General features: G+C 37.7%; 1 protein-coding gene across 5 annotated transcripts; it reads left to right on the forward strand.

Annotated features, from left to right (window-relative positions):
* Positions 1-893: 893 nt before the first annotated feature.
* USP16 (ubiquitin specific peptidase 16) lies at positions 894-21344 on the forward strand. 5 transcript variants are annotated; one of them, XM_086617590.1, is made up of 17 exons: positions 894-1863; positions 4397-4575; positions 5231-5334; positions 7768-7871; positions 10336-10514; positions 11529-11621; positions 12310-12440; positions 12807-12894; positions 13781-13859; positions 14734-14825; positions 15629-15685; positions 17001-17168; positions 17767-18496; positions 19116-19210; positions 20400-20486; positions 20803-20959; positions 21066-21344. In XM_086617590.1, exons 1-17 carry the CDS (start codon positions 1803-1805, stop codon positions 21188-21190), a joined length of 2529 nt encoding a protein of 842 aa, XP_086473716.1. In that variant the 5' UTR covers positions 894-1802; the 3' UTR covers positions 21191-21344. The 5 variants fall into 5 exon arrangements, with proteins under 5 accessions (XP_086473716.1, XP_009986908.1, XP_009986909.1 ...); XM_009988606.2 differs by having other exon boundaries at positions 17767-18439; XM_009988607.2 differs by having other exon boundaries at positions 10339-10514; positions 17767-18439.
* The last annotated feature ends 451 nt before the right edge of the window (positions 21345-21795 follow it).

A 21795-nucleotide genomic window follows, 5' to 3' on the forward strand; every position in this document is an offset into this window, starting at 1 on the left:
CGGCCCGGGGGGCGGCTGGGGGACGAGCCGAGCGCTCCGCCGGTCCGTGCCGAGTCCCGGGGCGCACCTGCTCTCCGCCGCTGCCCTCGGGACAGGGAGCGGCGGCTCCCCGCTGTCGACTGGTGTCCGGCGGAGCCTCTGGAGCCAGGCCTGCTGCTTGGGGCGGGACTCCGCCGTGCCCCGGGGCTTTCCCAGTGGCGCCTCGGTGAGCGTTTCTCCCCGGTCTTCGTGCGACGCAGGTGGCCTTTTGGTCGCTGGCAGGCTGCTCTTTCGTAGTCAAAAATAAAAATAAAACAAAGCGTCGTTTCGCCGCCTCAGCTGGTGGGCTCTGCAGCGCTGGTACTCTCCCGTGCTGTTCCGCGGAAAAGGCTGGCGAAGAGCCTGTCAGACGAGTCCATCCAGACGCGGCGTGGGTTCAACTCGCAGCCGCACGTGTTCGTGCTGTCCTGCCTCCCTAGCAGGAGTAAGCTCGGCTTGGAAAGGATTTTAACGGTTTAGAGCTGTTCACGTAATGTCAAATGTTGTAGCTTTTTTTTTTTTTTTCTCCGGAAAAACGTGCTGTAGAGGAAGCTTGTGGGATGAACTGTCGTTTCTTTTTCCGAACGTATGGAATGCTAGGTTGCAGAAGCTGATAATCGATGGAGCGGCTGCCTGCCTGTCGTTTAACAACCGGGTAATCCGCCCTAAAAGCATCCTTCGAAAAGGTTTTTCATTTTAAAAGTCCACGGTGGGTGTCATGCCTGAACCCTTTCCAGCTTAGTTTCTCATTGATTCTCTTGGGCCGGTTTCGTTTTTCAGCTGTGACAGCTCCGAGGGGGCAGCTGTTCCTGGTGTGCTGCTGAGTGCGAGCTCAGGGATGGTTTTGGAAGGACGGATGTTCAGGTCAGGTTTAGTGCTGTGCTAACGCGTTTATGTGAAGGGCGGGCAGCAGGGTTAGGCCAACCTGCAAAGGCTGCATGAGACTGCAGAGGCTCGATTTTGAACCCTTTCAGCTTGTGTGTTTTCTTTGCCGATTTTCAAGTTCACGTGATCTTTTTGAGTGATCTTTTTTGAGAAAAGGCACAGGGGCTACAGACTAGAAACTAAAACTGATCTACCGAATGTGCAGTAGCCAACTTTTTGAAGGCAAACACTTGGCTTAGGACTTTGTGGTGGAGGTCACTCTTGTCTAGAAGGGTTTGCAGGCATACCAAATAACAGACCCGTTTTGAATTATTTGCTTGATGTGTTGGGAAAGCGATGATAAATCTGCCCCAGTGAAAAAATTGAAATATTGGAACTCCTGTTGTATATTTTTAAATACGTTAGAGTATTTGCATGTGTCAGACTTCTTCAAAGGTACTAGGAATTTGCAGTAAAGAAAACCAAAAGATTGTAACTGCAAAAAAAATTAAAGATTTAACTGGGACAAACCCAATTCTTTGTCCTAGAATCCCTGTGTTATTAGTTAGTTAGTTAAAGTACGAGTCCTAAAGGTTTATAGGATTTTTGATACTTGAGTTTTCCATCTTGGTCTTTTGTGCAATGCTTTTGATTTAAGGTTTTAAATCATTTAGTTTTTATAATTCACACTGTGATCTTACCTCTACAACAGTTACACTTGTTTTATGTTAAAGTATAATTAATTTATTTTCTTTTGAAACTGTCAAATTAAAGCAAGGTAATTCACCTCAAGGATCATCTTGGCTGTAGAAATAACTTATTGTTTAGCGATGAACAAGTAAAACAAAACCTACTTTCTCCTTTGCTGTTTTTCTTTGCTAGGTCACTGTTCCAGGTAAGAAAAATTGCAGACTGCAAATATGGGAAAGAAACGCATCAAAGGCAAAGCTGCACAGTCTGATGAGTCTCTGGATACGCTGGGTATGTTTCCTCAGAGAAGTCTGTGGTCCTAATATTTGTTTTAACCTCAAAGAGGGCTTGAAAACGCATTAATATTAGAAGGCCTTTACACTCGTCATTGGCTTTGAAGTCTCGTTTGCAAAGTGTGGGTTCATATAATTGAAACTAAAGTCTACCAAGAAACATTAGTGTTCCTACTGTTCAAAGTACACCAGAAAATAATAATCCTGCCTTGAAAACTCGGATTATTTTCTGGTTTTCAAGAAACTCAGACACACAGTTCTTTACTGATACACAGATTGTACTGAATCATATACAATCCCTCAAAATATAAAGGGTTTGTAGAGTCAGCTGCTAAGCTTATCATGATGAGTTTAAGTAGCATTTTCCCAATGAAGATTTTGTTGCAGAAGGTTCTTGTTTCAGCAGAAAAGATTGTGATTTAAATATTTATGTGAAACCATTTGTCTTTACACTAGCAACTAACTTAGTACTGGTCCTGGACACCTCAACTCTCTAGTCATAGTGCTTTTTGGTTAAAACCTCTTTCTCTTCCTTGCCTTCTGTTCCTAATCCCAGATAGTTAATGTTATCCTCCTAGCTGTACTGAATATCACCCATGTGTTGAAATTTTTTGTTACTTTGTTTACCCGGGCTATTATAGCTCTACCCATTTGCTCATGCTGTGTAGCATTCTCTTCTATCACCTTGTCTACTGGGTCACAAATTGTGTCTTGCCCGTCTTTTTCCTTGATCTCGACTGAGGAAACAAGTTGAGCCATAGCTGGGAGAGAGAGCGCTCGCAGTTTTAGCCAAGAAGCTTGATGTGATGGCCTGTTTATTTTCAATTCAAGTCTACTCCACTTGATTTCCTGGTTGCCCTGGTCTTGTGGTAGCTTCTGTCTCCTATGGCTTTTTCGCTGCTTTTGGTTGTTGCGTTTTTGTTTGTTTTGATTTCTTCTGGCGTCAAGATCAGTGTCTGCTATGACATTTCCTCATTTTTCTACAGCAAAGAAATCAGTTATGGTGCAATTGCTGATGGCATCTCACTTTAGCTAAAAATAGGCTAGCTTACTCCAACAAAGTTCCATAAAGCCACAAATGTAAACTAAGACTGCTCATTGTGAGTAATTCCACTGTAATAGCAGTGGCCAATATATAAAAGGTTTGTTTAAAAAAGATAATTTTGAAGTTGTAGGTGAAGCAAGAGATTTTTTAAAATGGCTTAAAGAATGCATCTAAATATCTGTATTTGGCTCTTATTATCTAGCATTTGTACTGTGGTAAAATCCTATGATCTTGAAGAGAAACAGATCTGTAGGTACAAAATTTTTCACCAGTTTCAGCTCATGCGAAGAAAAGTCTGCTACTTGAGGCTGTAATGTTGCATATGGTCCTCAGCAAAGATGGATTCAGAGCTGTTGTGCTATCTGAGCAATAAAAATGCCTCTGTAGCAGAGGACTTAAGACAGTTAAATTATGTAAACAGCTATGTAATTCTTCTCAATAATAGTTGCACAAAAATGTGATTTATTTATTGTTTTACCATATTAAGTACATACAGCGTTTTTCTTTTAGCATGGGTTTATTCTGTGCTTTTTTGACTCTTGAGTTAACTCTTGGTACTGTCAGATATTCGACTCTGTATTTGCAAATTTAGACATTTGTAACTGTAAATAGTGAAGAATTGTAGGATGACGATGCTAAGTGTCTTAGAGACCTACACTTTAAAAAAAAAGGAAAAAATATTAAAATATGTATGTTCCTCATTTTTTATTTTGAAGAACTTTAATCAGTTTGCGTCTGCTTTGTCTGTCAGTCACAATTTCTCTGTACATGACTTAAGCTTATAGGCAGCTTCTCTTCGCTCAAGGGACGGTGTAACCAACAACCTTAAAAATTAAGCAAAAAAGAAATGAGATAAAGTCCATATAGTAGCTCTTAACAGCAGATGCCTGTTCTCAGTCTAACCATTCTTAGCAGAGATTGGTTAAGTATATGGAGTTCCCACCAGGCTCAGAAGATGCAGCCGCAAGTAGGGTGTAATATTGTAGTGTGAACTGAAAATGGTATGGGTAGGATGACTGCTCTTCTTTCTTACCATACTCTGCAGCGTAATTTCACTGAGGCAACTCAGATAGAAGCGTAAACTCGGTAATCTCCACTTTTATAGGCCAGCCAGGTGCTGCCTTGGTGACTGAGAGTGGTGGCAGTGGGCTGTGGCTGCTCCCTGGTGGCAATAATAGAAGCCCACACAGCCTGGCACAGTGGGTAGGTTTGTACCCAAAAGTTTTGCCAAATCATCTGACTAGATGTAGATTTGAGTGATGCCTTTTTTAGAAAAGCAGTAGTTTAGGTTGCAGCAACAGTATCCCCAGACTGTGAATGGAGGTAACAAAGGGTTTCTTGCTGATATGTTTGCTAAGTTGTCGATATTTCTTTGACTCTAGAAAGGCAATCCTAGCTTCTGGATTGCTGCCTGTGTCTTTGAAGCCTGGAGATGTTTGCATTTGTTAATGATACCTACATCCTTCTTGTGCTTTTTATTCTGCAGAACCTGTGTGCAAGCATATTCGTAAAGGATTGGAACAAGGTCATCTGAAAAAGGCACTGCTGAACGTGGAATGGCACGTTTGTCAGGACTGCAGGGTAGACAATAAGACACAAGAGAAATCTGAGGAGGAGACTGCCGAAAGCCCTTCGATATGGTTATGTCTAAAATGTGGCCATAGGGTATCTCTTGTTTTGTTGTTAATTTGTCTTAATATCTTTCAGTGCCTCATAATATAGTGGAACAAGAGCTTCTAGTTCAACTCTTACCTTATCTCTTTTTTTATTTTAAAGGTGGTGCTACGTAAATGATTTTATATATTTTAGTGTGATTAAGAAAATGTCTGCTGTGACTTGCAAATGAAGTACTTAGAAGCTTGGCACAAAAGCATTTAGCAGACTTAAGGCTAAAACACCATCTTGAGGACTTATTTTCCTATAAAGTCCAAATTGTTTTGCTAAGAAAATGAAAATTTCCGTTCAGACTCCCAATTTGTGATTTTTACAATAAAATTATATGCTCCCATTAGCTTATTAAACTTAGAGCTCTTCATGCTGGAGAAGTTTTTGTTCTGTTTCGTTCTTTAAGCTGTTTGAACTGGAATTTGTAAATTAGATGTTCAGTGCCCAAGCAACTTTATAGTTATTCTGCACCCAGTAAGTTACTTTTCTGTCTGTAGAAATAAGCATCTTGAAATAGAGACCTATCTGTTCGTCCAAATTAGCTAAGCATAATTAAACAGTCTTCATTTTAATACTTTGTTTATACTCTGACTTTATGTATGTTTCATTGATAGTCAACTGGATTTTGTGACACTTCTGGTTATCAACATTATAGGGCTGTGGCAGAAATTCTCAAGAACAGCATGCTTTAAAGCATTATGCAACGCCAAGATCAGATCCCCATTGTTTGGTTCTCAGTTTGGACAACTGGAGTGTGTGGTGAGTTTGTCAGGCAACAGTTGTAAGACATAGCTAGAGGGCAACAGAGGCTGGGATATAACTTGTGTTTTCTTTTCTTTATGAATTCTAGAATTTATCTCCAGACATATATGAAGCATTTCCAAATGCAAAAATCCCAGCAGTCCTTGCTGAGATTTGCTGAATAAATATTACTTTCTTGTAAAATTTATTGCTAGGAAGTTTTCATAATTGAAGATGAAATCAGTCAACTAGTAAATGTTGTCGACTTCATATTTTACTGCTTTTGCTTGGTCAAAATACTGACACGGGGAAACAAAAGTTGATATGTAGCTCTAAATCTTAACTTTCAGCCTTGGGAGAAGCTGCTTTCTGATGTGCACTTAGTGAAAAACTTAATTACTTTTATTTTCTCAATAAATATGACCATTTAATACCATATCGACAGTTAAGAAGCACAGCTGTAGAATTACAAGACGCTACTGGATCAGTCAATACAAATTCCATCTCCCTGGTAGTATTTCCTTCTCTTAAAAGGAATAGTACGTTACCGTGTAAGGGAGGACCTTAATTTTCTAAACTGTGCTATACAGAAATAATGTGCCTGATATAAGGGTTGTGATTTTGCTTAGTAGCCTTTTAAAAAACTTATTATTTATCATTACATTCATTTTATATAACATTATCTCTTTAATTGATTATATTTAGCAATTTTGTGTAATGATCAGTATTTTTATTGAACTCTAGAATGGAAATGGACATTGTTAATAACATGTATTACTAATGAACTAGTGCACTTCTTTTTGTGAATTTAAATTAATGTTAAAATTATGGTTTTATTTATAAGTGCTTTATTTTCTCTCTTCTAAAATTATATAGTTTTTAAATCACAGTACTTGAGAATGAGAGGAAGTTGTCTAAGCAAGATGTTTTGCTGCCTTCTAGAATTTCCTGGTTGTACAAACTTGCACAAGAAATTATTCAGAGATTGAGATATTGACTGTAGGTTTGATTTATAACGATAATTTATACTCAAGAACTGTATTTCACAGTGGGCCTAGTACATAAATGCAAAAGTATTTTTGTTCAAAATTTATTAATGCTGTGAATGTATGAATAAATCTCTTTATTGTGTACATGCATATGTGGTTGAGATTGGATTTGGATAGTGCCTGTAAACAGTTAAAAGAAGAGTTTTGAACTGGGATAGAAAGAGGAGAGTTCTAGTAATTCGTTAAGTTCTGCTATTTTGGGTTTTCAGCAAGTGCTATTGTATGTATTTTCAGTACTGGTATGACTTACCAGTTGGATCTATTATGTTTTTTCCCTGCTGGTTAAACAGCCATTGCTGAAAAAACTTTTTCCAATCCCTTGATTCCTTCAAGATTACCTACAAAATTTTTGATGGATGAAAGGTTGTGATGTTAAAATTGCCCATAGAAATAGCTATCATTTGTTATTCTGGGAGTGAGAATGCCTATTTTTATAATTAACTAGACAAACAATAAATACGTACTCAGGGATCCAAAAGTTGAGCCATTTTTTTCAATGGGACATGAAGAAACGTGAAAATTGCAGCTGATTCCAGGGATGCCAGAGATTTAGGGAAGCACTTTGCTGTAGACTTCTGCTGTTTGTAATATCAGAAAATAGATTCTGACTTCCGTTAATCCTGAAATCTGCTAAATGCATTTGTGCCTAAGAATCGTAATTGGTATGTTTCAAAATGCTGAAGTATTTGCGTCTCTTCAGTACCTTTTGTGATCTCTTCAAAGAGCTGATTGAGCAGAGCTACAAAAATTGGTACATACAGCTCTCCTTCTGCTGCATGTGTTCTGGCAGAATTTTACTCTTACTTGAGCCTTTATTGCTGCAGCTCCTCTCACAATTTTATTTAAAACAGATCAGCGGCCTAACCATACACTTCTGTGCTCATAAAGGGACAAATGGATTCGTGTCAGCAACAGAAGAGCAAATAAAAGTGTGCAGGACTAATGGACCACACAGATTTGTTTCTTACTCAGTTTAAATGTAATGAAGTATTTGCCTGGCTAGAATACTCAAACTTTTTTCCGTGTCATAACGTTGATAAGTCATTTCCGTCAGGGCCTGGTATCTTAGTTTCATGATTTTTGGCAAAATTTCCCCTGCATTTCTTTTTCTTGCAAGCTAGGTTTTAAAGCACATCTTTTTAAGGGCCTAATTTAGATTTGTAAATTACAATCTCCAGTTACTGAAATAATTTAGTAAAGAGAGTCTTTAAAATTTAAAATTTTTATTGTTTTGATCAGAAATAAATTGAACTCTTCTCTAAGACTTTTACAAGATTTATTTTAAGATTTAATTTCGTAACTTTGTGAAATGAATAGCATCAAACAAGCAAATAGTTCAGGATTTTTAAACAATAGAGAATAATAAGATTAATTGTTTTTTCTTTTGGGGTGGCGGAGACAGGTGCTACATATGTGATAACGAAGTCCCATATAATACTTCAACCCGACTGGGTCAGACTGTGGATTATGTTCGAAAGCAAGTTTGTGTCAATTCATCACGTGTGGGTAAGTAACTGTAGTATACATACAGTCAATCAGAAAGTCCCTTAAATGTAGGAGATAGCACTGTAAATCAAGAATGTACACTAAATTAGATTTAACTTTTGGAATACCTTATGGTAAAGTAAGAAGCTAATTTCTTCTTTTTTTTTTTTTTTTCTTTGTCAGAATTCTGACGTAATCAGTAGCATCCTAGCCCATGGACCTAATTGGACCAGGATTTTGCTCAGTGTCCCCTGAACTTTTACAGATCAGAAATGCAGGAGTAGGACCAAAAAAAAACCCACCACGCAATTTTACTGTACTGGGTTTTTTTTGGTGTGATATTCAGTTTTTCTGTGAGTAAGGAATTGACTTGCAGTACTCTGAAGTGTTGCTTTTATTCAGCAGCATTGCTCAGTCTGCCTTAAGATTTGAAGGACAATTGTCACTGCTTAGGGATAATTTCATTTTATTTTTTAAAAGTAGTTTTGTAGGTATTTGTGAATGTATCAGTTGGAATGACTAAATCTCCAGCTGTTGCAGCACACTTCCTAATGGAAGGAGTATACAAGAGGATTTTTCTGCTGGGGCTGTGTTAGTGCGTCAAGAACTCCCTAAAATAATGTGTTCAGCCTGCAAGCTATCTGCAAAACGTGGTTGTTTAAAAGGGAACAAACCCAGCAAAACTCTCCCAGTTTCCACATTGGCAACAGTGTTTTTGTACAAGACATTTCCACTAGAAAACTTGGAAGAATATGCAAATCAACATATATAACTGAGCTATAACTCATAGCTATCAAAATTCCAACACCATCCTTTATTTGGGTCAAGTCATGAACCCCCTTGGAAAATAGGTCACAACCATCCAGCAGTGCCAAGTGGCTGTCTCTGACTATTTGTTCAGGAAGCAGCTCAGATTTTCCCACAGGGACCAGAATCTTAGTGGTTTTGGTCAGTCTCTCCCAGATCTGTAGTTCCTCTACATCTAATATTTGAACTGCATATTGGTTGCCAGAATTATCTTCTCAGGTTTGACTGGAAAACGGATGAATACTCGGGTGCAGTTGATGTCTGCTTCAGGTGTTCCATCTGTTGTTGTCCATCCATCTGCAAAGATTGTATTGTCTGGTTTCCTTGCGTTCTCTGAGCTGGCATTACTTTATTTTCAAGTTAATCTTCACTCACAGCCGTATTTATCAGAAACCTTGTCAATAGTAGACTGCCAAACTGGCAGAACCAGTATGGGTGTTATTCTGAAAATTACCTGGAATTCCCTTATGGTATTTTTAAACAGGTCATTGAGGTTTTGAGCCATACACAACAGTAATATTTGGGAAAACATCTTTAACGTCTCTTGAAGAATATAAACCTTCCAGTTTCATCTGTTGTCATGGTTTAACCCCAGCTGGCAACTAAGCACTGCACAGCCACTCACTCATTCTCCCCTGCTGGGATGGGGGAAGAGAATCACAAGAGTAAAAGTGAGAAAACTTGTGGGTTGAGATAAAGACAGTTAAATAGGGAAAGCAAAAGCCACACACCAAGCAAAGCAAAACAAAGAATTCCTTCACCACTTCCCATCAGCAGGCAGGTGTTCAGCCATCTCCAGGAAAGCAAGGCTCCATCATGCCTAATGGTTGCTTGGGAAGACAAAATGCCATCACTCCAAATGTCCACCCCTTCTTTCTTCTTCCCTCAGCTTTATATGCTGAGCATGACGTCACATGGTGTGGAATATCGCTTTGGTTAGTTGGGGTCAGCTGTCCCAGCTATGTCCCCTCCCAACTTCTTGTGCACCCTCAGCCCACTCACTGGTGGGGTGGGATGAGAAGCAGAAAAGGCCTTGATGCTGTGTGAGCATTGCCCAGCACTAACAAAAACATCCCTGTGTTATCAACACTGTTTCCAGTACAAATCCAAAACATAGCCCCATACTAGCTACTGTGAAGAAAATTAATTCTAGCCCAGCCAAAACCAATATGTCTTTTTAGGTTCATGAAACGAACCTGAGAATGCTATGACAGTGGGGGGCCTATGTTTTCATCTCAGGCAATAGCACCATGTCAAAAGGGATATTGTCTCAGATGCCATTTTGTTGGATGTTGTATAAAGCCCTAGCATACAGGGGAGCATTCCTTTGCAACAGGAATGAAATTTCTGGTAACGCAGGCAGAATTTCAGAGACTGTTGGCATGAATGGCTTGTTGGCCAAGTGACATGTTTAAATGGCTTGCTGATCTGAAATGGCATTTCAGGGGTTGCTTGATATTCTGTTTGTTTGTTTTGTTTCTTTTTTTAGCTCCTGTTACCTAGACAGTTTAAGAACCTAAATTAGTGTTACGTTTGTACAATTACAGAATGAATTATATGTTTAATTTTTAAATTAGCTGATTATTAGCAGATTGCTGCTGCTTATAATAACTTTCCTAGCCCATTCTCTGTTACTGGGTTAATATTTGTTGGGGTTTTTTTTCTTTTATTATTTCAGTAGAGAAACAAGAGAACAGAGAATTTGAAAATAAAAAAGTAGAAAAAGACAGCAAAAATGAGCAAGAAAAAGAAGTCTCGCTTAAAGAAGAGAATTCTCATTTAAGTACTAACTTGGAAGTGACTGTGAGAGGACTTAGTAACTTGGGGAATACATGTTTCTTCAATGCAGTGATGCAGGTATGGTAGTTATTGCTGGTCTTAAAAAAAACATATTGAATAGCAAGAGAACAAAAAACAAACAACCCACAACAGCCCCACCCCCAGTATTGTACAATGATACAATTAGAATGTGATTTTTATCTGCCAAGAATGATGGGTTCATTCTAAAAATAGCATGTTGGCCTAGAGAAATATGAAGAAATGGAGCTGCAGGTTCAGACTTGCTCTGAGGGGAGATAGAACAAACTGCCCTGTCTTTGAGGGACAACATCTTTCACTGATGTAGATTAAGCATGCCAACTTTCTAGTTTAGTGGAAAAAAAAAAAATTGGCACATCACCCTTGCTGACCTCTTAGAATGTAAGAGATTAATATCCAAAGACTGTGGGTGTTTACTGAAACAAAAATGTCTCTCTCAGCAAGAGGAAATGAAATAAAAGTAAATATTAACAGGATGAGCATATTACATTGCCATCTTGTGTGTCTTTCTCAGCTGAGAATGTTTGAATTAAATAAGGGTGCTCTCTGGTGTGTATTAAAATGTGCATGGAATCTTGTGCTCTTTGGCTCTCGATACTGAAGCTTTACTCAAAATTCTCACTGTACTTGGCAGGTTTTAGTAAACTACTTGATTTGTAAAAAAAAAAAAAAAAAAAAAAAAAAAAAAAAAAAACACAACAAAAACCAAACATGTTTTAAACCAAGGAAATATGCCCACCTTTTGATTTTAGAAACAAATACTAGTAAATAGACTGTGAAAAGATCAGTCTGTATAAGAATAGTACATTTAGGGTTTCTGCAATCCAGTATATCTATAGAGAACGCTTGGAAGTCCCATTAGCTACATGGAATGTACCTTTAACTGTTAAACAATGTTAGAATGTCCAAAGTGGTAGTTACCACTCTAGTTTTGTGTTTGGGAAAAATAAATTGCTGCTAATCTGGTTGCTACAAATTCCATGACCAGTGGAACTCAGCTGGCCTTCCTCTTACCCTAGTTACCAATATTTTTCTTTCTTTTATGTTTTACAGAATTTATCACAAACTCCAGTCCTGAGGGAGCTGCTTAAAGAAGCTAAAATGCCTGGCGCAACAGTTAAAATCGAGTCACCTGAGTTGTGCATGGTATATATGCTTTGACCTCCATAGTGTTTTTTCCCACCCTTCCAATCTGTTAAAGAAACAAGGAGTACTCATCTGGATTTTAAAGCTGTTTCAGCTAACTACTAACAAGATTAAGATGTAAAATCAGTGGAAACTTCAGCATTGACTTCCATAAAGCTGCTCCTGAAGTCAACAGAGGTCTTTCATTCAAAGTGAAAGAGCAGTGATTCAATACTCCTGAGTACTAGTTGTCATCAAAGGAGTGCTTACATAATGGTTCAGTTATTTAAAGGATGAAAATGTGTAACTTTTGCTGTAGTGTTGCTTGTCTAAATGCCAAACAGGGAACTAGAGGATGTCTGCAGCACTAATTTAAATAACACACCTGTCATTACAGTTAGGGATTTGGACAGGAAAGAAGGGTTGTGCATTTTTAAGAACTTGTATTCTTTTTCCTAATAAAAGCAAGAAATCCAGAGTTGTAACTAAGCAATAAATAATTACTGATTCTTAGCCCAGTATTTTGGTGTCATGTAATGAGAAACTGTGTGTTGATTCTTTTTGTCAGGTTAACTTATTGCCATTTTATGTATTCTATTTTATAATAATATTTTCAAGAACTGGAGTGTTTAGATAAGGAAAAACTTACTCCAGAAGGATCTGTCATCAAATTAAGGCAAAACAACTTTGTTGCTTTTGTTTAAAACAGGAACCTCAGCTGATAAAACTAGATCAGCCAGGTCCTTTGACATTAGCCATGTATCAGTTCCTGACAGAAATGCAAGAGACCAAAAAGGGGGTAGTCACTCCTAAGGAACTTTTTGCTCAGGTTTGTAAAAAGTGAGTATCTGTACAATTGCATGATGTAGTGAGTATGAAAAAAATATAAGTTTAAAAAGAAGGTCAGTTTTCTCCCTTTTATTTTCTTGAGCTCACATCACAGTATATCAAATTTGTATAATAATTAACAAATTTTGAAAGAGGAGAATAAAGAGCAAAATATAAATGAAGTAGAATGAAAGATATTCAGTCACATACTCTGATTAGCTAGCTTCATATTTTTAGAGAATACCATATGTAGACACTTGTTGCTTTTATAGTCATACGTTCTTGAGGCTTTGTCCTTCTGTGTCTGGTATGAATTGTTTTTTACTTTGTCTATCTCTAAGTTCAGTTATACTTTACAATTATTGTTTCATTTAACAGAGCAATACGATTTAAAGGTTATCAGCAGCAAGACAGTCATGAATTGCTTCGTTACTTACTTGATGGAATGAGAGCAGAAGAAATCCAAGTGAGTGCTAATTTCATAGTTGTGCGTACCTTTCATGTTGGTACCCCTGACTAAGACTTTCCCCTCCCATGAGGAGAGAAAAAACGTTCTTTCCGAGATAAGTCAACTGCTGTAGAGTGGTTTGTGCTGCCTATAGTGCTTACTTGAAGCAGATTAGCAACAGAGCTGTAGAACTGGACAGCCTCTAAGCAGTGGGATTGTGAAGGAGCAACCACAGATAGTACTGTTTTCTTCTAACAAAACTGTTCAAAGAAAGAAGTTTATTTGTGGCTTGTATCTTGTACATATGTTGCATGAGTTGTTTAGGTTTCTAAGGCAATGATATTCTCTGCCTTTTTGGAAAGCAGAGTCCTGGTTGTTCTCTATGCTCTTCTAGTAAAGTCAAGTAGAAAGGTTCAGTTTTGCTTGGTCTAAAGGTCTTTATTAGTTCAACACCTGTAATATAAATGTCTATTGTCCTTCAGAAATAGATTGGCTTGTCCAAAGCTTCTACAGAAAAAGTGGGTTTGGAATATGTGTAGTCACCCAAAAGAATGTCCTTTTGTCTTAATTTCTGACATGCCTGAAAGTTCACTTGTGGAAATTCTGTGGGTTTTTTTAATTTTTTTTTTTTTTCTGCCAGTTTTAATTTGGGAAATATTTCATCCTTGGACTGATTTTCTTACATACTAATTGCAATGTTACAGTTTTGAGCTTGGCTCTGTTATATTTTTTTAATATCTGAAGGAGCTATTTTGTGTCTCTACAGGCATTTCTGGTGTTTGTGTTGATTCTCTTAATTGCTGAAGATTAAACTTTTTTCTCCATCTGAAACATTTTGTGAAATGAACTAGTTACCAGAATTAGTTTAGGAAATTTTACAGTGTATTTATTTTGAAAATTTCAGCAAATAACTGTTGGAATACTGAAGGCACTGACTGACTCTAACAAACAAAATGAAGAAGAACTTAAAAAGAAAATTAAAGGTAAAATACATGTTACCGATGTGATCATTTAAAATCTTCTGTTTCATTGAAGTACCTAAAGTAACGCTAATAGTATCAACTAAAATACATGTTTAATTGTACAACTTCATGCTATCCCTTGACTATGTGTGTATCTAGAATATAAGGCTCAACAATGTTAATCTATTTAAATGTCTTACTGAGCTTACTGTCTTCCTTCTTAACAGTGTAAGAGAGAGTTGATTGTATAGACATTATACATTAAAATATGTTTGGGTAGTGTTTAATCATTCAAATATTATGTAAGAAATTAAAATGTTAGCACATGAATGTAATTATTTATTCAGTCCTAGTAGTCCATTATTGCTTAACAGTGGTAAAAAAAAATCAAACAGTGAACAGAAAAATTTTTAAACTTTTCAACATGACTTAGGTTAGAAAATGATGAGCAAATATGAATTCAGACTATGTGCTACATTGAAAACATAACCTGAGGAAATTGGTTTTGTGGGGCACTTACACAGACAAAAGTTGGTGCTTGTTTTTGTAGATTCAGACTGTTGTTTGAGTTAAGCCCTGAGAGAAAACAGGAGCTCTTACTGAGATACAGTACTTCTGAGAAACAGGGAAATGCATTTCAGTTGAGAAAGTGGTAAAGGTGTTGGTTAAGTCAAACCATCTTCTGCAAATATGTTTTCACCCCTATTCCTTTGATACGTGAAAGAATCTTTAAGAATCTTCCTGTACTTCCTGAGGAAACTAGAACAGGCCAATGCATTTCATCGTACATCTTGCATACTGTATTAACTTTTTTTTTGTTTGCCATAACTAAATTGATTGCCAGTATATTAAATGTAATATTATTAACATTACTATATACTTTGCCAATTCTCAGAATACGAAAAGAAAAAGGGAATACAAAGTTTTGTGGATCGAATCTTTGGTGGAGAATTAACCAGTACGATTATGTGTGAGGAATGCAGAACTGTAAGTAAATTGCCCGCTTTAAATAGCGTTAAATATAATTCTATGTAATCTGCAGGAGAGCCCTAACACAACTATATGTAGAAATAAGTGAAACTGGAGAGGCCTGCTGCAGTTGATACACTTCTAAGAGTTTAATAGCTGCATGCTTTTCAAAGAGGGGCATTGTTTGGCTGGAATCATTCTTCCCTTATGTTATAAAGCTAATCTTTCAGTCTCTTTCAAAAGACTTCCAGAAAACGAGGTCAGCAAACAGCAAGCTGCCTCTGCCAGAAGAATTCACTGTCGGATTCCTGGTAAACACCTTCCAGTGGTACAAATTTTAGGGCGGATTAATTATTCTGCTATCAGCAGTATGCTACAAGAGGCCCTTTTTTTCATCGGATGATTAGGTCTTTCCCACACTGGAATGACCACGGGGTTGCTAGGAGAATAGTTAAGAAAGAAGGCACTGTTGGGATAATGCATCCTGAGAATGACGTCATTAAGGGTATTAGTGAGTGGGCTAGACAAATGTCATGACAGATTGCAGATATCAGCCTCATAGGCTGTAAGTTGGGTTTTCACATTCTAGGCCACTGGAAAACTGAAATTTCTAAAAGTATTTCTTGCTTATTTCTGTGGTAATATGACTGCTGGATTTTGGTCACGGACAGCTGAAGGTAGATTAGCTGTGTTTTACGTTTGTATGCACAAGTGAAAGCATGCATTGAATGCAGAGAAGATTTCATACAGATAAGCATATTGACAGCAAGCCAGCCACTTCCAAACAAAATTAAATTTGACTCTTGAATATTCATTTAAAGGTATCCTTGGTCCATGAGTCTTTCCTTGATTTGTCACTTCCTGTACTAGATGATCAGGTAAGAAATTGTACACGCTTGCTTTTTTGGCTTAGTGTTTGTTTGCTTATATGAGAACACCTTTATTATATGAATAGGGAATGAATTTGTACGTCTTTATAAATGCCTCTTTTGAAAGTTAAAATTATCAATTTACCCAAAAAGACAGAGAATAAGATTTTCATGAGAGAGTCCTGTAAGTTGCAGCTCATAAATTGTCTCTGGAAAATCACTGATAGTCTGTTGGTGATCTTGTGGCAAATGTTTTTAATGTAGAGATTGGCTTAGGGAATAATCTAGTATGTTCCAATGTTGTCTTACTATTGTAGAAGACTGAGTTGCAAAGAACAATGTTTCCCAATTCATCTTCACTGTTGAAAAACTGAACTAAATTGCATGCCAGTGATGGCTGCCTAGTGGTTGCTTGAATGCTTTATTTATTTTATTTGTTTTTAATGTTTTTCATCCATGGAAGTGGCTACAGCACCAAGCCTGCCAGAGTTCAAGGAGCATCTGGACAATGCTCTTAGTCGTATGGTTTAGTTTTAGGTAGTCCTCTGAGGAGCAGGGGGTTGGACTCAGTGATCCTTATGGATCCCTTCCAACTTGAGATATTCTATGATTCTCTGACTTTTCTGTACTGAGTGTAAAAATACTTATCACAATATTCAGGTTATTGAATAAAGTTAAAAAACCTTGGTAGGATAGTTTGTGAATATTTATTTGATCAATTTTGATTTATTTGATTGATCTTTTAGACACTCAAAATACTTATTTGCTTTGTGTTTTGTATCGATTATCCATATATGTAATATTTCAAATTTGTTATGTGGCACTGCTCACACAAAAGCTAATGAGTACGTACTGAAAGGAAACCCTCTCTGCCAAATGGATTACATGTCTTCTGCAGTGAACATGTTAATTTTCGCAGAAGCAAACAAATTCTGTGGCAGGCAGTTCAACTGAAAATGTCCCCGCTTGTGTAAAACGTTACTCTTCAGTGCGTTTAATGAGATTTACATCTGTTGGAGCCAAAGGTAATGTTGCCCCATTACAGGTTCAGAATTTGGCCCTTGGTAGCCTTACTGTTTGATAACGTTTCATTCTGTAAGTCAGTGTTTCACATGGACTCCTTCTGGAGTGAGACGCGTCTTTTGTAAACATTAGGATGGCTTAAATGAGATAGTTGTATGTTATGGTCACTAAAATGTTACATATCTTGAGCTGAAAAGTCAGTTAACATCTCATCGCTACAGTTTTCTTTGGAATACTCTTTTGTTATTCAGGACAGTAACATCTCTACTTCTGTGGTTGTTTTGTGGCTTTTTTTTTGTAGAAAGTAAAAATTACAAATGAGAGGAATGTTAAAAAAATCAAAGAAAAGGATTCTGAAGACGAAGAGGATAAAAACAGTGAGTGTTATCTTAAGCAGAGAGATGAGCTCCCTGGGACAAGTAAGCACCTTCAGAAAAAAGCAAAGAAACAGGCCAAAAAGCAAGCCAAGGTTGGTTTTATTGATGAAGTGGTGGCAACTTCTGGTAGAACAAATTCTTTTTGCCTCTTCAGTTTAGATGGAGAAGAAGAGGGGCAGCTTAGAATGTGTCCTCGCTCAGATGCACAACCGGAAAGACCAATCGTATCTACGTCTTTGCTATTAAGAAGTTACATATTCTGTTAAGAGTTGCAGTACTAGGAATAAGCTAGTATCCAGAGGAGCATGGAATTTATGTTGCCTGTCTGAAGTAGCATTAATTTTTATCAGACAGCTGTTCTCCAGCCATGAATTGCAAGAATATTCACAGAAGTTTGGAATACAGACATAATAAAGGATCAGGAAGATATAAAGGGAATCATTAGTTGTAGTTGGAAGATACACTTCCCACTGCTCCTTGCTACACAGTATCTGAATGAGGATAAATTCAGTATTGGTTGAATTGATCACTTCTGATCATTAAATCATATGTTATTTCTTCCCCTTCCTACCTGTTGCAGCTATGGCATGCTACAAAAATTTTGATAAAGAAATGGTAAGAAATGCTGAATATAATTTAAATTTGCTCTGGTTTTTTGTGTTCTCATATATTATGTATTACAATTTGCAGAGCCAGCGCCGCCAGCAAAAACTTCAAGGAAAGGTGCTTCACTTGTCAGATATCTGTGCAACTGAACAGTCAGAAAAAGATGTCGAGTATAACCAAGAATCAGAGGCAGAAACTAACTCTGAAGCTCCTGATATGAAGCCAGACGAGGAATCATCAAATGATTGCAAAGATAACTGCGTAACTCAAAGAGACTTGAGTATACAGGGAGATAGTACAGAAGTTCAGAGCATGCATGAAAATACAGGAAAGCCAGAACAAGAGTGTATAGAAAATGAGTCTCTCATGGATCTCCCTATGGAAGGCTCAGATTCTTCTATAAAGTTTGTTAATGGCCTTGATGACCTGTCTTTGAAAGATGAGGATGATGAAAACGAAGATGAGGAAGAGCTTGCTGCCGAGTTTTCAAAACTAGACTTGAGCGTCAATGCCGAATCTGATATGAGTACCTTAGATGACCTTCAAACTCTTCCTGTCAAGACATGTGAAGTATCAACTGAAGATCCAGAAACAGCATTTTGTACCCTTGCAAACAGGGAAGATCTGAACCCAGAAGAAGGTTCAGTCCATCACTGTTTGTATCAATTTACCCGTAATGAAAAACTTACTGAGACCAATAAACTGCTCTGTGATGTGTGCACACAAAGACAGTATGGACCAAAGAAGAACATAAAAAGTATGACAAATTACCTTTTAAAAGAAAAGTTTATGTCCCTATCTGCTGCTTGGGTGGGTAAGGGGAGGAATGTTGCTAAAGTGGTATTTGTAGAACCAATGGGTAAGTTGCGAGAACCTCTTTGACACAGATTAATACAAGTAAGTTCTTAATTGAGAAGAATAGGAGGCTCACAAGCTTGGGTGCACAATACTGCAGGACTGAAAAAAAAGGAATAAGCAAAGAGAAATGGGTTTGGGTTTAGGGGGAAGGAAAGGATGTTTCAATCTAAAAATTCTTTATGTGGGTAAATGTAGGGAGTGGCTATTTAGCAGGTGGTTTTTCTGGTTTTTTTTCCTCAAGTGTGAAAATTAAACTGTAAGGGTCGTAGGGAAATCATGATGGTATTTGCTCAAAAGGCCAATAAAAGCTGCATGCAATTTCTCATTATGAGAGTTGTGGAGCAGGAGTTCATCCTGCTTGTGCTGGCACTGCTCAGCCATGGGGTGAGCGGTTGCTTTTGTCACAGAGGATCTGTAAGATAGCAGCTGTTGTGCCCTTCACCACCTTAAATGGGAATGTTCAGTTTCTCAGTTGTAGCAGATGACATTGTAACAGTCTAAGTAGTGAAAACAAAGAAATACTTGCTGTAACATTTGTTTAGGTGTTAATCATTGGTGGTTTTTCTTTTCTGCAGGTGAAAAGAAGTATGTTTATACTAACGCCAAAAAGCAGATGCTAATCTCTCTTGCTCCTCCAATTTTAACTCTTCATTTAAAGAGGTTTCAGCAGGTGAGTGGAAGGCTGATACTGCAAAAGTGTGTATGTATATAGTAATCAGTTTAACATGTATATGTACACATAGTACTAGCTTAACTTAGAACTAATGTTAGCATATTTTCATTTCCTGTAAGCCTGTTTCGGTTTTTCTTCCAAGGTTTGGAAGGCATTGGTGCGCAGGGTTGGTTTTTGTGGTCTTTGAGGTGTTGGGATATGTTTTCCTGAAAGAATATTCCATTAGCTATCTGGAAAACACTGGTTTGTGAGCTTATTTGCAATATATTCCCTCACTATTGTTATTGCTTACTGTATTAAGCAGTATCTTAGCATTAATTGTTTCCTGCTACTACAGCAGTTCGTGGACTCTTAACATTTCAGTACAGAGAGGATAGGATCCTTTAATAAATGAATGTAACAAATATGTCAGTAGAATTGGAAAAGAGAGGATTTGTGGCCTTACTGAGGGAAGGGGGGAAGGAAAAAAAAAAAGATGAATGGAAAGCAATGCAACTTAAGTCTTTTATAGTCACCAAAGTGGCTTACCTTTTTTTCAAGTTGTAGGAAAATTTTTAATTTAGGGCTTTAACTTTTCAAGAAAGAAAGAAGAAAGGAATGGGGATGGGAAACAGTATTGCCTCTTCTAAATTTAAATCTATTCAGTATTTTGGTAAAAATACTTCAAGTAGATGAAAAGCAATTCCACAGAGAAAATGGATATGTGTAGCCTATTCCAAGAGACTGTAACATGATTAGGGAAATAACATTTGTCATCTTCTCCTTTTGTTTTTCCAGTTTGATACTGGAAGATTATTTGAATAAGGTGGCAGTGGAAGTTACATCAGTTTTGACGATATAAAATTAGATCCTCAGACTTACTGCAGTATCTGAGAAGCAAGAGATGTCCTCATAGTTACATATGTACATAGACCTGATTTTTTTTCCACTTTTGCTACCATTAAGTTACCGTAAGAGTGAGTTGAAGAGCTGTCTTAACTTGTCCTCCAGTGCAGCATTTGGAGGCAAGGTGGTAATGCTGGAAAACCCTGGGCATTGGAGAAAAAAAAACCCTACAATGCTACTTTTTCCCAGTTTTGTGTAATGTAAAACTTATTTTGTTGTTGAAACTTTAACCTGAACCAGTTAGTAACTAAGCATGTTTTAATTAACATTATGGGGTTTTCCTCTGCTTCGTCTGTTTAAGGCTGGATTTAATCTACGGAAGGTTAACAGGCATATCAAGTTTCCAGAAGTGATAGACTTGGCTCCTTTCTGTACAGCTAAATGTAAAGTAAGTTGGAAAACAATCAGATTCTCCTTTCTCATGTTCTGTTGTGCTTTCACAATTAAGCTGCTTAGCAGAATCTTTGCAGCAGAACGCTTGTCAAGCTTGTGCTACTTGGTGTGCTAATAGAGGATAACTTTCAAGTGCAACTTGTACTTGAGTCAGTGTGCTTCCACTGAGCATAGCTGTAGTGCTTCCATGAGTCCGTAAGACCAGCTTCCCTTTCATCAGCTAACAAATCCAAGCAAAGTGAAGAGTTGGCATTCTGGCCTTGTTTAAAACCGAGTACCTGACTGACATACCTAAACTTTTGCTGTTATAGAACGTGTCTGAAGGGAATACAAAAGTACTCTACTCTCTCTACGGAGTTGTTGAACATAGTGGAACAATGAGGTCCGGGCACTACACTGCTTACGCTAAAATGCGAAGTATGAACAACCGTCTCTCTGATCTTGTCCTTCGAGGACAAGCTCCTCAAGGTAAATAATTAAAAATATTTTACAAATTATTACTTACTGCGGAACAGTAAGAGGATTAATTGCTTCTATTATTTGTAATGACTTTTACTCCTAAATTCTTCCATAGCTTTAGAAACTGAACCAGTAAAAGGACAGTGGTTCCACATCAGTGATACCCATGTACAAGCTGTGTCTGCATCGAAAGTGCTGAGCTCGCAAGCCTATCTCCTGTTCTACGAGCGACTGCTGTGACTCACCTGGGAAGCCCTCTTGTATCTGCAGCCATCTTGAGGTGGTCTCTGCAGAGACTTGCAAATCATGTTGTTGATGTCTTGGAGCTACTGTATACAACTGCAGGAATATACTTTATGCTTCTTAGACACACTGACAAGGGGTTAACTTATACTTTTTCCAGTGTTTTCACTACTTTTAAATAAAAGTATTTTCAAAATTACAGTTTTGAGCTGCTGTTGAGTAATTTGCGTGGTGGCACAGACAAGCTACTGCCACTTTTGTTTAGCGCTTGCAGGAAATAATCTTAGCAACTCTTTCACTTTAAAGGGACCAGCTATAATTCTGAACTATAGTTATCTCGGCTATCATCTGTCCCATGTGTATTTTAGAACTGGGTTCCAAGTGTAAGAAGGTGTTTCTTCCTGCACATCTTAGAGCTGAGACAAATTCAGCATCAGCTCTTTCCACTGTTGGTTTGTGTCCAATAGAGGAGCCCTCAGTTTGCAAACTCTTAAGAATTCTTTTGCATGGAACCCTACTCTGGTATTTTAGCAAGACTGAATGCTTGGATATCTCTCCCTTTCACTTCAGCGTAACCTGGAGGGGTAAGAAAACTAGTCCTG

The sequence above is a fragment of the Tauraco erythrolophus genome, chromosome 1 (assembly GCF_009769465.1).
Source record: "Tauraco erythrolophus isolate bTauEry1 chromosome 1, bTauEry1.pri, whole genome shotgun sequence".
NCBI classification, from domain to species: Eukaryota; Metazoa; Chordata; class Aves; order Musophagiformes; family Musophagidae; genus Tauraco; species Tauraco erythrolophus.

Bases quoted from the DNA above. Each gene is read 5' to 3' on its own strand.
- USP16 (XM_086617590.1), top strand. From the start codon at position 1,803: ATGGGAAAGAAACGCATCAAAGGCAAAGCTGCACAGTCTGATGAGTCT. The intron at 10,515-11,528 runs GTATGGTAGTTA...TATGTTTTACAG, and splicing joins TCTTCAATGCAGTGATGCAG to AATTTATCACAAACTCCAGT. The intron at 12,895-13,780 runs GTGAGTGCTAAT...TGAAAATTTCAG, and splicing joins TGAGAGCAGAAGAAATCCAA to CAAATAACTGTTGGAATACT.